Source organism: Sebastes fasciatus, chromosome 13 (assembly GCF_043250625.1).
Source record: "Sebastes fasciatus isolate fSebFas1 chromosome 13, fSebFas1.pri, whole genome shotgun sequence".
Lineage (NCBI taxonomy): Eukaryota > Metazoa > Chordata > Actinopteri > Perciformes > Sebastidae > Sebastes > Sebastes fasciatus.
In genome coordinates this window covers 6059586-6077008 of record NC_133807.1, presented here as the reverse complement: position 1 = coordinate 6077008, position 17423 = coordinate 6059586, and the positions used below count along the sequence as shown (strand labels likewise).

At 43.6% G+C, this 17423-nt stretch overlaps 1 protein-coding gene across 1 annotated transcript in view; it reads right to left on the bottom strand.

Annotated features, from left to right (window-relative positions):
• Window positions 1–1842: 1842 nt before the first annotated feature.
• The window catches only part of LOC141781435 (uncharacterized), a 33612-nt gene continuing 18031 nt past the window's right edge, over window positions 1843–17423 (bottom strand). Inside the window, exons 11-19 of the mRNA XM_074657203.1 lie at window positions 11765–12050; window positions 11577–11669; window positions 8465–10334; window positions 6911–7084; window positions 6615–6788; window positions 4783–4956; window positions 3848–4021; window positions 3665–3711; window positions 1843–2576 (exon numbers count right to left, since the gene is read on the bottom strand). Of these exons, the coding sequence (XP_074513304.1) occupies window positions 2020–2576; window positions 3665–3711; window positions 3848–4021; window positions 4783–4956; window positions 6615–6788; window positions 6911–7084; window positions 8465–10334; window positions 11577–11669; window positions 11765–12050 (3549 nt within the window). The 3' untranslated portion in view covers window positions 1843–2019. The remainder of the gene's footprint in view (window positions 2577–3664; window positions 3712–3847; window positions 4022–4782; window positions 4957–6614; window positions 6789–6910; window positions 7085–8464; window positions 10335–11576; window positions 11670–11764; window positions 12051–17423) is intronic.

Below are 17423 nucleotides of genomic sequence, written 5' to 3'. Positions count from 1 at the left end.
ATCCAATCCATTAACTAACATGAAGCACTTAAGTAGTGTAACATTGAATACTAGCATGCAGCACTTAACTTGTGTTTTAACATTGTATACTAGTATGAATCACATCTTGAACACCATAATACAATGAGGTAGCAGTTGTGAGCATAGCAAGATAAAGTTAAAGGAAAAAGTCAGCACTTCGACAGTTAGACTACTAAAAAGAGAGTACATTCGTCTACGTAAGGGATAATGTACAGCGAGCCGGTCATTGTTGTGAAAGAAACGTTGAGCGGCATCGCCCTGAAGGGGATTCTTTCACACCAATGACCGGCTAGCTGTACATTATCTCGCTTATTACATGGCTACTTACTTGAGAAATCAATAATTTGACACAAAGCGGTCTGTCAGTGTCAGAGTCTGACATCAGAGCTGCGCCCATAGCAACGTCTGCTATAAAGAAATAACAGACCGCAGAACGCCGTGATTAACCAATCAGAATCGAGTATTCAACAACGCCGTGTAATAAACCATGATAAAATACAAAACATAAGAAGATTCAGAGTTACCACAAGAAGTAGCTCATGGGTTGAAATGGAACTCCAAACAGAACTAGTGTGATCCAGCGCTGTCAATAAATTTGTCAATTTATTGTATTAAATTGAAAAATTTAATACAATATTCTGTCCCATTCATTTCGAAAGTTAAATTTTTTAGAATAGCTTATGCAAAGAGTCTGCACAGGGCCCTCCACTCCTCCACTCCGACCTCACAAGCAAACACGGAGGTGGCAGAGCCGAAATGGCGGCGGCTAGCCGCCCTAACGGTGCTAACAGTGCTAACAGAGCTAACAGAGCTAATAGTGTTAACCGGAGGGGCGGAAGACGGACGGACGGACTTGACTGTGGCCGCTACGGGCGACGGGCATTTGGCCTTGACGGAGGTCTAAACTCTCCGAGTGGCCTTCTAGTTAAGACACGAAGCATTCAGTTAACTAACGGACACTTTAGTTCAAACAACAACGCTAACGTTACTCACCAACACCGTCTAGAATGACCACAATGTCCCTGTTAGCATTAATAGCTTAACGGTTAGCGCAGTTTAGCCGTTGACATGTGGACGCAGCTAACTACCCCTGTAGCTGAAATACTGTAACGAGACGTTACAGTATTAATACACATTAACACTTTAATACCATTCAGACAAACCAGTCCTAACATCGTCCTCCCTGTTTGAAAGCTTCTTGTCCATACAAGCCTCGCTAGCATCAGCTAGCAGCTAGCTGTCGCTAATGAAGCTAATGTTACTAGTGTTTAAGTGAACTGTTGTCATGGTAATGTCTACCGTATCTGTTAATGTATCACACCATATAACTCTGAATACAAATATGACACAATTTCAACTATATCAAACGAAAAATAAGTTAAACTTACCTGTGTGGAGTCAGCCTGGAGCTCCGGTGCAGACAGACAGATTGGGGGGCGGAGTACTTCAAGCGTCAACTCCTTCAGTTGTCTTTCCCTCCATTCACAACAAAGACACGAGAGTTACCTGAACTTTCGCCCCTTGTGTTGACTCGCAACCTACAGTCTGTGTTCACAACTGAGAGATATAAGTATTATGAACTCACTTAATGGTTTTGACGCCAACTTAAAGTCTGGTTTGCTGGATTGACTTATATTTTTGATTCAAATATTAATAACGTATATTTCAAAGTCTTAACAACTTGAAACGCTTTTTTATGCCAACAAATACAAGTTAGAGTTTTTACAGTGCATTTGAAAACTGAAATTGCTTAGGTTGACAAAAAATAAAAGTGTTAAAGAAACCCAATAAAAAAAATAAAAAAAAGGTTCATAGGACAGATATTTTAATCGGTCAATCATAATATACAGATACTGTACAAGTTATGTTACTGTTAATTTCCCTCCATGCAAGTACATTAAGACACTGACATTGAGATTTGTATTGTGACATGAAAATACATATTGTAACATAAACATATAAGTTTTATTTGTGTGCGTGATGTTGTACGGCCTTATTTCAGCAACCGAGTTTGTCTACCGGAGGTGATTCTCCCTCCTTCAGCTGACACAGAGACACTGTGCCTCTCAGATACTCAAACCCAAACGCAGGATAGACGGGTTCAGTGAATGTGCAGTGGAAGGTGTGGAGGTGGACCAGCGTGTCAGAGGAGACTTTGTAGAAGGACAGAGTGCCGGCAGGCCAGTCCAGATACACCGCTACTCTGTCAGAAACAGAGGTGGTTGTACATATGGGTGTCAATCTGTTATTGGTAAAGGCAGAGTACCGGCCCAGAGAGCAGCACACGCTCCAAGACGTGTCATTGAGCCCGAGGCAGCAGTCAGCACTGTTTCTTCTGTAAGTCACTCCTACATATACCCACCCTTTCCTCTCCACCTCCCAGTAACAGCGGCCAGTCAGACCATTTGTACACAGCAGCTGCTTCCATTGGTAGGATCTCTCTGGGTGATCAGGATATGGCTGCTTCTCTCTCACCAGTGTCACCGTTCTGTTGTCTTTAGACAAAACCAGGTATCTGTTTGCTGTGTTTGGGTCCAGGGTGACTTCACAAGCATCTGATGGAGAGAACAAGAAATCATCTTTATCCATGATTTTTCCATCTTTGGTGTCGAGACCAAACTGCTTTTCTTATGTTAGATGTGGGACTGTTCTGCAGCTGAAGCGGTTGGCAGAAGACAACAGGGATGAGATAAACTGGGTCCGGTTAGCAGGATAACAATGTTTAGCTCCGCTCTGTATCAACAGAAATTCTAGTGCGCTGTTTAACCAAAGCACTTTGTCTGTGTGATTAGCTCAGATCTTACAGAACTTCATTACAGAAGGACAATAGTGGAATGAAAGTATATTTACTCGAGTACTGTACTTCAGTACAAATTTGAGGTACTTACTTGAGTATCTATCTTATGCAACTTTATACAACTACACATCTCAGGGTTTTATTTTGCAGCTACTTTTTACTCCACTACATCCACTCATCCCCTTACTGTCCAGTGAAAACCAGGTATCTCTAGATGTGTTGATGTTGAACGTTTGTGATAAACTGAAGGATGAAGTGTTCCTTGATGTGATTGAGAAATTGCTCCAACTTCTTCAGCTAAATAAACTATTTAAAAAATCCTCTTGGATCAGCTGGAAAAAGCATCATCACAAAGCTGAAAACGGCTGTTTTTCTGACACCATGAAAGATAGAATAGAATTATTATTATAGAATTGACCTATATATAGATATATCAGCCATAACATTAACACCACTGAGAGGTTAAGTGAATAACATTGATTATCTCGTTACAATGACACCTGGGATATATTAGACAGCAAGTGTACATTTTGAACTTTGAACTTTGTGTTGGAAGCAGAAAACATTATACAATGTAAATATATTCTTATCATTACATCACATTGTACAGGGGTTTCTATTTCATGTATCATTCTATAAATTATCATAGGTAATTTGAGAAATCAAATTTCTGTTTAATTTGGTGTCACAGAGTGTTTTATGTTGTTCCCACTATTTTCCCACATTCAAACATTGAATAAAGAGTGACAGCCCTAACAGACCCAAAGATATCATAGATTAGCATTCACACAAAACTCTGTCCATTATCGAATGCACAGGACTTATTATGAAAAGATACACACTTACACTTCCTCAGACCACATTTCAACCAGCACATTCCGATATGGTCCACTCTGGAGAAATAAACAAAACCAGACTGTTGTATTTTCTTTTTACAAGCAATATCAGTCATAACCTTGTTAAATATGGAGACAATACTTATCAGCTCATCAGTGTGACTGAGAAAATGGGTTTAGTTCAAAGCTCTACCTGAGCGTGTCCAGTCTCCACAGTGGATCCTCCAATCCAGCAGACAAAAGCTTCACTCCTGGGTCTCCTGGATGATTGTAGCTCAGGTCCAGCTCTCTCAGATGGGACGGGTTAGAGCTCAGAGCTGAGGCCAAAGAAGCACAGCCTTCCTCTGTGACCAGGCAGCCCGACAACCTGCACAGACATGAGAGAGGGCCACGGTCTTACTACAAAGCACTTTGTATGTGTGGTGTTAAAATGTTTTAGAAAAACAAACAGCAACCACTGCTCCATAATCTTCTTTCTACTTGTATTTGGTCACTTCAGCAGGTCCTGAAGGAGGCTGGAGGCAACAAGGACAAACCAACACATTCTCACTCCCAACTCGTGAAATACCGTCGCTTGGTCAGTGCCCCTCGGCATCAGAGACCGACGCACGGGATAACCCTCTTGCGTTGCTTTTGGACGGACCGAGGACGGCGTGACAATATCCGCTCGTTACATGCATAGTGTCCTTTCAAAATAAACTTCAGTTTTCACAGGAAGTTGGGTTTAGGCAACACAACCACTTAGGTATGGTTAGGAAACACTTAGGTAGGGTTAGGAAATGGTCGTGGTTGACGTTATCTTCACTGACTACCGACTCACGTGACAAAATAAGTCAACATTCATTTTAGTTTCAAACGGGACACAAACACTGGTCACCTGGTTGAAAGCCTTGTGTTTGTTTGACCCCTCCACCACTACTCCCGCCCGCCCTGTACGGACTCTCACGCTATTAATACTACGTCACTTGCTCCGACTGTCCAAAATACTGCCGTGGGTGGGTTTACATTGGAGTTAGTTGAACACCCAGTTCGTCACATACTGTTGCTAAAGGGTGCCTCTGTGCGTAGGTTTCCAATGCGTAGGGGAACTTACCAAACGGCAGTATTGTCAAAGTGAGGATTCCTGACCTGAGGGTTTCCAGTCTACAGCGTGGACTCTGTAGTCCACCAGAGAGCAGCTTCACTCCAGAATCCTGCAGGTCGTTGTTACTCAGGTTCAGCTCTCTCAGACTGGAGGACTGGGAGCTGAGAACCGAGGACAGAGCTTCACAGCTTCTCTCTGACAGGTTACACACATTCAACCTGAAGAATTTGGAATAAAAAAGAAATTTGAAAAACATAAAAGAAAAGTTTAGATATAAAATTCAGTTTCACTCATATAGTTAAATGCCCTGATGAATACATAATCCAGGTATGACGTATTTTTGTAGGCCAACCAGGAAGTTAGCATCTCCCTGGTTCCCTCGACAAAAAGCCAATGGGATTGTTCCGCTGGGTTTTGGATGGCAAAACGCACGTTTATGATACTTACACGTTTTGTTCAGCAAGATAATCCCCACAAATGAACACCACTGTTATGATTTTTAAAGCGTGAACGCAATCGCCAGAAGTACAAATCTAACGTTAGGCTATAAATGAACTACACCACGGTCGCATGAGCACGAGTTAACACAACGAGGCTGTAAAGGAGGACGAGTCGGCGTGATGACGTTTAATAGTCTCATTTAGCCATTTGTTAGCAATTCACGAGTGTGGTATTTACTGATGTATTTTATGTCAGAGAACAAAACGTTGACATCTTGTAAGCTTGTGTAAACCACAGACCTTATTTCAGGCATCTTACTAAAAACCCATTGACTTCCAGATGAGGGAAGCGAAGTGCTAAAATGCTAACTCATTTCCGGGTTTTAGGACTCCTTCTTGTAGCACTCTATACCTACATTGGCCGTAGTATGTTGGCTTTTTTTAATGATTTAACCACGATCATAAAGGTTTTTTAATAATTATTTCCATGCTGTCACTTGTCCTAAGATTTTGGAGTGCCTGGATTGCCTTCGTATTTATCCTGTTTTTCCCCCGTTTTCCAAGAGCACCCAACACGTTTGTGATCCACAGTTGGGTACACAGAGCAACCAGTCATCTCTCTCTGCTTCACTCATACTGTATTGTCCTGGATGCTGAGTTCTACCCCAAATAGTATACCCATGTGGTCCAGGTCTGAACAACTTTTTAAACTGGCAGACATTGTTTTCTCCTGTTTGATCACATTAATAGACAGCCCAGTCTTAAAGCAGTTTGTGAAAAGTCACAAAATTGAATATATTGATTCGCGTACACATTTTTTTCATGATGGTCAACACAAAATGCATTCATTTGTAATCCACGTAATTGTGAACCGGGAAGTATAAAGAGTGGCGAACAGCAAAAAACACAGGACTTTCGCACAGGAGACTGGTGTGTCCGGTTTGAAACCAGAAGTCAAAGTTGATTTATTTGTCACGTAACTTCCGTACTTCAGTTATGGCACTTCCGGAGTAAGTTTAACCCTTACCACGATCTTTTCCTAAACCTAACCAAGTAGTTTTCTTTTGATAAGACTGGAGCGGAAATTGACACGTGTGTCACGTGTTGCTGGACATTCGTAGGAAACAGCACAAAAAAATATGTTGTTGGTAGTCGTGCTGGACATCACGAAAAAAAAGGAAAATTTTTGTCTGTGTACACGAATCAAATAGTTTAAATTTCATGACTATTTTCACAAACTGCCGTGAGACTGTGTTGGAATATCAGTGCATAATGGGGAATCCAAAAAAACTACAGTTCACTCATAATACATGTTCTTCAAGTTACAGTGTATCAGATAAATGAATTCCTCCATACCCTCTTTCCTCATAACATATTTTAACATTTCCAACCTGATTTAAAACTCAGTCAAACTGTGCAATTTCATGAATGTTAACCTAAGTGTTTCCAGTTTACAGCTTGGACTCATCAGTCCAGCAGAGAGTGTCTTCACTCCCGAATCCCGCAGGTCATTGTTACTCAGGTCCAATTCTCTCAGACCGGAGGACTGGGAGCTGAGAGCTGAGGTCAGAGCTTCACAGCTTCTCCAGGTCAGTTTGCAGCCACTCAGCCTGATTAAGAATCAGAAACAAAATTATCTCACAATAAGCTTGGCTTGAAAAACATACACATGCACAAACATAAAACATGTAAAAGTGAATTACAAATGGTTATAAAATTGAGGTGAGCTGACCCGAAAGTTTCCAGCTTACAGTGTGGACTCTCCAGTCCACCAGAAAGCAGCTTCACACCAGAATCCTGCAGCTCGTTGTTACTCAGGTTCAGCTCTCTCAGAGTGGAGGACTGGGAGCTGAGAACCGAGGACAGTGCTTCACAGCTTCTCTCTGACAAGTTACAGCTACTCAGGCTAAAGGAGAAATAGTGACAGATATAACAAACCACAATACAAACACATTCAGCACGTCATGAAAACGTATTTTATCCTTTTCACAATTCATTTGTACACCTCTTTTGCGTGTCACTTTTATGCCATGCTACAAAACTACGGTAACAGCCACAGTTTAGGCAACAAAACCATTTAGGATTAGGAAAAATGTCATGGTTGCGCTTAAAGTAAGTATGTCAAATAAGTGAAATATGTACGGAATCAACATAACGGAAGTATAGAAAAATGTCACTAACATAACTTCAAACTAACTCAACAACACTTTGGGACACAAACACCGGTCTCGAACACTAGTCTCCAGGTGAAGTGCCCTGTGTTTGTTGGACCCATCCACCTCCCCTACTGCCCACCATAAGCGGTCTTTCTCACTTTTTATTCTACGTCCCTAGCTCTGAGCGTGGCATATTTACGCAGATGAGTTTATATTGCAGTCAATACAGACTACATGGCGTACACATGACATGCCAAAGGCAAGAACGACATTCTTATTTCACGCGAAAATACTTGCGATTACCGTGTCCTTCATACAGCAGGAAAAGCACAGGTGCAAATGAAAACATTAAAATCAACTGCATTCCATTCACGAGCTAGTTCCAGGGTCCTGGTATGGTGCATGCTGGCCAAGCCACAAGAAGAGCGCCAGGCTTTGAAGCAAGTTTTCATAGTGGCCAAATAGCGGTACTACATCTTCAGTCCGTCACGTGATGCCATTGGGTCCAAAAATACTTTTTCCCATAGACTTATATTGGGAAAGAGACATCCATAAATCAGCGGATATTTTTTTTTTAGGTAAATCAACTGCCCAGTATGAACACTTGAATAGCCCTTATTTAAATCATTAGGTTATTAGTTATTTCTCTTCCTCCGTTCATGTGAATGAGACCCAGACCGAGGCTGGAGCGAGGGCTGGGAGGGGGAGTTAAAGGAAACGCTACTGCGCCTGCTCTATGGGCCCAATGGCTGCGGAATATCGCTGGATGATCCGGGTACTTTATCACTCGACAGTCGGACCATTTTGGCTTGATGTGCAACTGAGCAACTCTCATCGGAATGAACGGGCGCCTGCCTCCAACGCTGTATTCAGTTCTCTCTATGATGCTGGCTCACCGTCATAGTTTATTAGGACACGTAATGGAACTGAGCCATTGTTAATGAAATGTGTTGCACCTGTAATTTTCCTGCAAAGACAAGTCAAAATGTCTGCTGTGAGAAAGGTCCATTAGCTGACAATGTGAACTCTGATCACAGGTCTAAAGAGTGATAAAATAAATTTGGAAAATCACTATCTTCTCTCAGAAATTAATTTCATAACATTTTATAAAGTGTTGTCTATACACCTACAAGAACACACTAGAATTCTTGACCACCGGCAGCAGCCTCAAGAGACCTTCCTCTGAAGCAGAGTACTTCCTGAGGTCAAACACGTCCAGGTCTTTTCCTGATGACAGTAAGATGAAGATCAGAGCTGACCACTGAGCCGGAGAGAGTTTGTCTGTGGAGAGACTTCCTGAACTCAGGCTCTGCTGGATCTCTTCCACTAGAGAATGATCATTGAGCTCATTCAGACAGTGGAACAGGTTGATGCATCTCTCTGGAGACGGATTCTCCCGGATCTTTTCCTTGATGTACTGCACTGTTTCCTGATTGGCCTCTGAAGTACTTATTGTCTGTTTCAGCAGGCCTTGTATGCTATCCTGACTGGTCTCTAAGGAGAGACCCAGCAGGAAGCGGAGGAACAAGTCCAGATGTCCATCTGGACTCTTTAAGGCCTTGTCAATAGCTATTCTTTGGACCTCCGCTATAGACGGTTTGCTAAAAAGCATCTGCACACTTTGGAACTTGAGTAGTTGTTGCCCCATTACATTTTTGTTTTTGTTAATGAGTGACTGCACCACATAAACAGCAGCCAAGAACTCGTGAATACTCAGATGGACAAAGCTGAACATCTTATCCTCATCCTTGCCCTTCTTCCAGCGGCGCTCCTTTTTAAAGACCTGCGTGAAGACTCCTGAGTACACTGAGGCTTCGTTGAAATCAATGCCACTCTCTTTGAGATCTTTTTCATAGAAGATCAGGTTCCCCTTTTCCAGTTGGTGAAAAGCAAGTTTTGCAAGCGAATGAATGTACTGAATACACTTCTGTGTGCCATACTTCTCTTTCGTCTGTCTGATCTGAAACACCAAGAATTCTATGTACAACTCAGTCAGGGTCTTGGGCAGCTCTACTTTGTCACTGGTTTTCAACACATCCTCCAGAACTGTAGCGGTGATCCAGCAAAAGACTGGGATGTGGCACATGATGTGGAGGCTTCGTGATGTCTTGACGTGGGAGAGGATTCTGCCGCACAGCTCCTCATCTCTGAATCTTTTCCTGAAGTACTCCTCCTTCTGTGGATCAGTGAACCCTCTCACCTCGGTCATGATGTCAACAAAGTCAAAAGGGATCTGATTGGCTGCTGCCGGCCGTGTGGTTATCCAGAGGCGAGCAGAGGGGAGCAGTTCTCCCTTGATGAGGCTAGTCACCAGGACTTCTACTCCAACTGCCTGTTTCACATCAATAGTGGGATGTTTGTCAGCAGTGAAGTCGAGCTGAAGGCGGCTTTCGTCCAGCCCATCAAGCACAAACAGAAGTTTGAATTTACTCTTGTCGTAGTTGGTGTTTCCTGACGCCTGTATTTTTGTGAAGACATCATTAAGATCCTCTTCGCTGATGTCTTTAGTTTCCCGGATACATTCGTGAATGAACTCTGCCAAACGAAACCTTCTGCCCTTCAGTAAATTCAGCTGGCGGAAGGTGAAAGGGAACGTGAGATGCACATCTTGATTGGCTCTTCCTTCAGCCCAGTCCAGGATGAATTTGTGTACAAGGAATGTTTTGCCGATTCCTGCAATCCCAGTGGTCAGCACTGTTCTTACGGGTGTGTTTTTTCCAGAGGGGTGTGTGAAAATATCACTGGGTTGGACTGCTTGTTCTGTTCCCCCCGGTTCTCTTGATGCCATCTCAACCTGCCTGACTTCATGCTGCATATTGATGTTTGCACCGCTCCCATATGTGATGTAGAGCTCTATGTAGATGTCATCTAGGTGTTTTTTATCCATCCTTTCTGACCACCCTTCTTGGGCACACATAAACCTGTTCTGGAGGTGTGATTGGAGTGTGCGCTGGTTTAAATCAATGAGTTCTGGAGGGTCAGGTTCTGGCTCCAGCAAATCTATGCAGAACAAATTAACATATAGTAAAAACAAAGTGTCAATCAGTATATCCACAAACAGATTCTGTCACATGGGAGGGGGGACAGTGGCAATGGGGGAAGGACTCAAATGCAGACAGTCGAGCAAGCAGGACGATTTCAGTGTTTTATTGTGGCAAGGGTATGGATAGACTTACAGACAGGAGGGCAAACAAAAGAAGGCGAACTTGACCAGGCTGGGAGCGGTTAAAGACAGGAGTCCAAATTAGGCAGTAGGTCAGGCAGACTGTATATAAAGGCCCAGACACACCAAACTGACATCAAAGAACTAGCGGTGATGAAAGCTGGCTGTTGCGTCACCTCATGTCGCCTGTGTCTTGGCCGACAAGTTGTACTTGAACACACCGCAAAGACTACAGCCGACAGCCAGTTAGCCGTCCTTTGTTCTGCCCCTGCGTGAGAGGAAATAACTCTCCACACCAGCAGGGGGCGGTAGTCTGTATTCTTCATTAAAAAAGGGAAACCACAAGGCCGAGGACGGTGGATTTACATGCCGTTGTTATATGTACATGAAACAAAGCAGCGTTTGCTTGCTTCCCTAACTCCTCATGCACTGATTTCTTTTAATCTGAACAGCCAATCAGAGCGACTTCTCTCACTGATGGGCACCACCGCCGATTCAACATGCTGAATCGGCCAAAAAAACATCAGACAGGGGCAGACTAGAGCCGACGGTGCGGGACACACCGCAAAAACTAGGCCAACAGACGTTCACTGACGGCCCCAAACTGTAATGAAGGCCCTGAAAATAAGAACTGTTGTGTTTTTGTTGCCTTAGAATGAGCCTTTCATATCTACATAGGGAGTCCGCCATGTTGCACCTCCATGTTACTACAGTAGCCCAGAACGGACAAACCAAACATTGTTCACTTTTCCTGCTTGGGCAGGAGTCGATAACGTTACTCGCTCCCGTCGAGTTTATGGTCTCAATAACTAGTTTCAAGTCTTCTTCAATATAGCATGATTTTCATGACTACGTCCAATTCTTATATAGCCCAGCTACAGTCTATGCGTTCCCCCAAGTTAACACTGTTAGCTCTGTCGGCACTGTTGCCGTTTTATTTTCACTGATAGCGCTGTTAGCACCGTTAGCTGTGAGCCGCCGCCTCAGCCGTCACCATCAATCTCGCATTTAGCACCTTTAACTAAATAAGCAGGCTGATTAAAAAGACATCCAGGGGTGGAAAATGAGAGGACCTTTACCTTTAGTCTGACTGCTGCTGGTGGGACGGGGAGGAAGAGAAGCAGAAGATGCTTCTCTGCTCTCTGAAATTCCTCCAACATCATGCACAATTTCTGACAAATAAAGAAAGAAACAAGTATCTCCCAAGACCTTCATTTTATACAAACCAGGACTTAATTTCTGTCACATTGCAGATGTGATGACTTACGTTTGGGTCCTGAGCCGATGTTGGACAAACTCTGCACCAGGTCATTCCTGTTGATCTTTTTCAACACTTTCTTGGTCACCTCCACGGATTGTTCATTGTAGGTCTTCACTATCAGGTCCAGTGTATCCAGCCTGTCAGCCTTCTCCAGACGACTCCTTTGGATGGCTGGGAAGTCTTCCAGGATTTCAGCCTGCTGTAGGAACCATTTGAAGGTCTTTAACTCTTCCTCTCCCAGATCTTCCAGTGTTTCCAAAAGCAGCTCTTTAACAGCCGCCATCATTGGTTCCTGGTAAATCAGAGGATGTGTTACCTCCCACAACAGTTCGAAATAAGGTGTTTTTAACGTGTGGGTCATGTTTGTCACTGAAAGGCCAAAAGTTAGCTGTAACCACGTTGGCTATATACAGGCAACACTTAGCCTAAGGGGATTCAATCAGATATGCAGAGATGTCTGGATAAGCAATATCCGGCCACTATGTTGGATGGGGGGAAGACTGAAGGGACATGACAGCGATCAACCTTCATTTATTAAAGGGACTGTTTGTAACTTTTTAAGCGTATAAATGTACCGGGTCGGGACACATGCGTGCTCGCATTTGCGCGCTCGCGTGTGGCCGCAGTCTCTCCTCCTCTGCCTGCCTTCACTAGACAGCGCGCGCGCGTTCTTGCATACTCTCTCCACCTCTAGACGCTCACTCCACACTGCAGAAGAGTTAGTAGCTCTGAGAATATCTAGTGAATGTTCAGTGGACGTTTGTGCAGAAATAACTGCTGCAACTCCTCCAGACCAACAGAGGTTTCCCGAGTCTTGTGAAGTGACAGGGTTCCGCAGCGAGAAACGTTATCATCTCGTTATTGTAGGGACCTGCCATTTCGGGTGGCAGACACAGTGAACTGTCTCCCAGAATCCTGGAGGTATGCTCTCCTTGACCACAGGACTCAGCTTAGTCCTCATTGGCTACAGTAACATTTCACCCAGAGGTGTGAAATTCAGCCAGAACAAAACCAGAGGAATGTCCTTTGTTCCTCCTCTTTCTTCTCATCTGCTCATCTCTCCTGACGTGCCAGAGGTGAGCTGCTGCGCTCTCTCTGCTCTTCATCTCCTCAACCCAGGCTGACCTGGTTGAGGTGAACGGCTCTCAAGTCCAGAACTTGCAAAACAGTTCTGGTTCTGATCAATGGCCTGTTAGGAAACAGCCATTGCAACCAAGGAACCAAACGGCAGACGACGCGAGTGCTCTGCCCTTTCCACCAGCTAACTTCAAGCTATCAAGCAAAGAAGTTAGCACCAAACTAACAGCAAAGACGACATCTTTGACTTGGAACCACAACTTCAACACATGGAATCACAAAACCGGTTCTTCCATGGATTGGTAACGTACTGGGCCTTAGCATTAGCAATCGCACATGGCTGAGCAAGACTGTCCAACTTTGATTTCTAGAAAGTACTTGTATTGATTTGGTTTAATGTTATTCATTGAGTTTCACTGTGTTGATTTATCTGTATTTGATTTTTGGGTAACTGGCTTCGCCACATCTGATGTGTTTAGTTTATGCTTTACATAGACAAGGTCTTGCATGCAAACTAACCATCTTTTCTAACCCACTGCATATCTAACACACATTAAGATCACATACAGAAACTGTGAATTAGTTAAACATAAACATACAGCTTCAGATAATCTTAACCCCCACATCACCCCCCTCTCTGTCCTAGAACAAAGAGGTCATGTGATGACATGCTGATGGCCATCTTTGATTCCGCCATCTTTGATTCCGCCATCTTTGTAGTTTTACAGTGCTCGCCATTTTGTTTGTAGGCCATACAGACATTTTGAAACAAGACGCCATCTTGTTTCCCCCCCCCCCCCCTCTCTCTCTCTCTCACACACACACACACACACACACACGCACACACACACACACACACACACACACACACTGTGTTTGGTTTGTTTAGTTTAGTTTTTTAGTTAGATTAATATTGTGTTTTGAACCTTTATTATCTTGTAAATAAATGATTGTGGAATATACATGCTGGTCTCTTTAATGTTGCACAAGAGTGAATACTGCCAACCTCTGCTATGTCAAGAACTCCGATATCCTTCAACCTTTACTATCTATTTTGGTTATAGTTATTAATTTAATTATTAATCAACGTTCCAAATTGATAGTTTAGCATATATAATGAGACTATATTAACGTTTTGGTCATTGGTCCCTGATTCCAGGGTGGTGCCCCGTTTATTATTGATGTTTATTCATCCATCCATCCATCTGCAACCGCTTATCCCGTTAGGGGTCGCGGGGGGGCTGGAGCCGATCCCAGCCGACATTGGGCGAAGGCAGGGTACACCCTGGACAGGTCGCCAGTCCATCGCAGGGCTGACACATAGAGACAGACAACCATTCACGCTCACATTCACACCTACGGGCAATTTTAGAGTCCACAATTAACCTAACCTGCATGTCTTTGGACTGTGGGAGGAAACCGGAGTACCCGGAGAAAACCCACGCTCACACGGGGAGAACATGCAAACTCCACACAGAAGGGTCCCAAGCCGGATTCGAACCTGCAACCCTCTAGCTGTGAGGCGCCAGTGCTAACCACTGCACCACCGTGCAGCCCTATTGATGTTTATTGATAATCTTTATTAATATTAATAATTCTATTATTACTTATTAATTAATTTGCTAATAACCAAAACCTACCAAAGTAGAACCCCTACATAATGGTGCCCCGTGTGAGGCATAGTATTCTTGTTGGCAAATGTTCATAATTGTGCAATATTAATTTTCAGCATAATTTTTGGTCAAAAACAAAAATTTCATATTCCACTTCTAAACAAACCAAAAGTGTTTACAGTCTACACCACTAGTCTTCCACAGGAGTAGAAGTCCAGCTGTACTTTTAAACAAGTACATTGTGGTTAGAATTGTTTATTTGAAAGATTTTGAGTATTAACACTTTAAGCCTTTATGGTGTTAATTTTAAACATTTGCTTTTGCTGCTAATTCAAGTTAACCTATGCTGTAGAACTTGAGAGAATTTTGGTTCAGCATTCGAATACCACATATTCAATGCAATCTAGTCTAGTTGTCATATTTTGCTGTTAATCTAAGTGTTCCTTTAATGACACAGCGTGCCACCGGCCCTGTGTAACATAGAGAGCTTGTACCCTGCTGTGTAACTGCCAAGCATTCCACAGCCTGAGTTAAGATAAGAGCCACAGTGTGCTACCAGCCCTGTGATATAAGTTTGCAACCTAGCTGTTACTTCCACGTGTCCAGCTTGAGTCACCTTTAAGAAACATCATCACAACTGTTACTGCCGTGCATTTCAGTTAGTGCATGTTGTGTGTAAGCAAACTTATTTTGTAAACCTTGTTTACTTTACTGGCCTTTTGTTGATGCCCACTAGAGTCACTAGTTGGTCCCCTCCTCCACAGGAGCTACTCCACAGGGAGCTACCCCCCATAGTGTAGGCCAGTGTATTGTTGTAAGGCTAGTGTACCTCCCAAACTACACCACAAGGTGTCTGCCAACGCAACACCATAGCCAACAACATTGTTTTGTTTTGTACTAGACATCCTGTTTAGTTTCACCCTCTAATTCCAGGTTTAACAATGGAGAACCCCTGTGTAGAGCTTTTTATTTCTTCCCTAGCACAGAGCCTAAACCCTGGCTGCCCTGAACTCATCAGCAGGTTGAGTTTCAGTGAGTGCAGGAAAGAAATGGAATCGCTCCTCACAGACAGGTTTGATGCGCAGACCGCATCCAAAGACTCATTGTTAAAATGCTTGCTTCTGATTTTCCACAGGCAGACCAGTCTTGCCACTCAGAGTAAAGCAGCCCTGGAAAAAGAGGTAGATAGCCTAAGAACGCAAAGTGCTAGTCTCCTCCATGAAGTTCAGACAGCTGATAAGAAAGCCATGCGTTACTTAGAAGACCTGCATTCAGCAGAGTTAGCTCTTTTTCAGTACAAAGAAAAATTGTTAGGGCTTAGACTAGAATGTCTTTCCCCACCACAGTCTGTCAGTCACTGTGATTCTGGTTACTCAGATTCGCTCTCCTCACTCGATGAAAGGTTAACTCCCTCTCCACTCAGAAGTGAAAGATTTCCAACCGACTCAAAATCTTTGGGAATGAAGTCAGATCCTCAACCTCCGCCGAGAGAAAGAGTGAACAGCTACCTGACTACTTATTGTTCTGAAACTGACAGTGAAGACACATGTAGTTTATCTTCAAGAAGATATCCTGCCTCATGTTCTTCTCAGCCACAGAGAAATGACACCTTCCTCTATGCTCCTCCCTCCAAAAGTTCAGCCTGCTTCCCACTCTGTCACAAGGGTGATGACAGCTGTCCAGCCTCTGCCTCTCAGCCAGAGAGAACATTAGCATGTGATGCACCAGTGCATTGTAATGCTAATTTAGTCTTGCCTTCAGCAGAAAGGACTCCCCGCCATGAAGTGCTGGAATTCATAGCTAAGGACATTGAATGTTTTGATCCAGGCAACTGTGATCAACACATTGATGACTATTTTAAGGAATTAGATCACAATCTAATTGACTTAACACACGCCACCCAAAGGGAGAAAGTTAAACTTATGTGGAAAACCAGCTCAAAAGCTGTGCACAAGTTTATACAGTCACAACCTCCCAGTGTCAGAAATGACTATTGTGAGCTTCGTCATGCACTGATAGAAGAATTCTCTTCCACAGCTGACGAGACCTCAGCGATGTTTGCAGCCCTTCAGATTAAACATTCACGTAGTGAGAATCCTAGAGATTACTATAAACGTTTAAGGCATGCATACTTCCAAGGTAAGAATGCGCCAGGCTTAGAAGAAAACTCCTTCTTCAAGTCCTTGTTTCTGCAGAATCTGCATCCCTGCGTACGCACTCACGTGGTACTAAGGACGCATGAGGGTAACCCCTCACTGTGTGAGATAAGGAAGATGACACAGATAGCTTGGGAAACTCTGGTCATTTCCAAAAGGGGGGGTAAATTAACTGAGCCCACCAGCTCAAACACTGACGTGTCAAGCAGATCTGCCACCTCAAAAGACCACCTTCACAATAGGTCGAAGGGGGGTCAGAAGAGGTTGCATAAGGACACTGAGCGGAACCGCCATGTCCCCCATTTGCATAGAGATAGGCATTCACACAACAGAAGTGTTAGAAAGCCATACGCTGAAATTCTGTCCCAGAATTGGCGTGACCGGTCTGACGATGACCACAGCATCTCTGACCACATTTCAGACTCTGAACAAGGTTCAGAACATGGACATAATCTAGCATACAGTGATAGCTACTCTGAGTGCCTCTCTGCCTCTGGCTACCTGGAGCGTTACAGCCCTGAGCCACGAGGTAAGCACGAGAGATCCAGAGCTACCTTCCCACGGTATTAGCTACACCTAGCTAACAGTGAGACTGACGCTAGATTACGGTGCCTTCATTTTCCTTTCCTCTTTTGCAGTTACTAGGGAAAACTAGAGTTTGTTAGCAACAGCAAACACTCAACTCAGACACCACTGTCCAACTTTACAAGTACACTTGGACCAACTCCTTAGTAGTATCTTGTTTAGAGATCACTAGTACACACACTAGCTTAGGACACCACATTATGACTGTACAGAACCAGTCATACACCTGTCCGC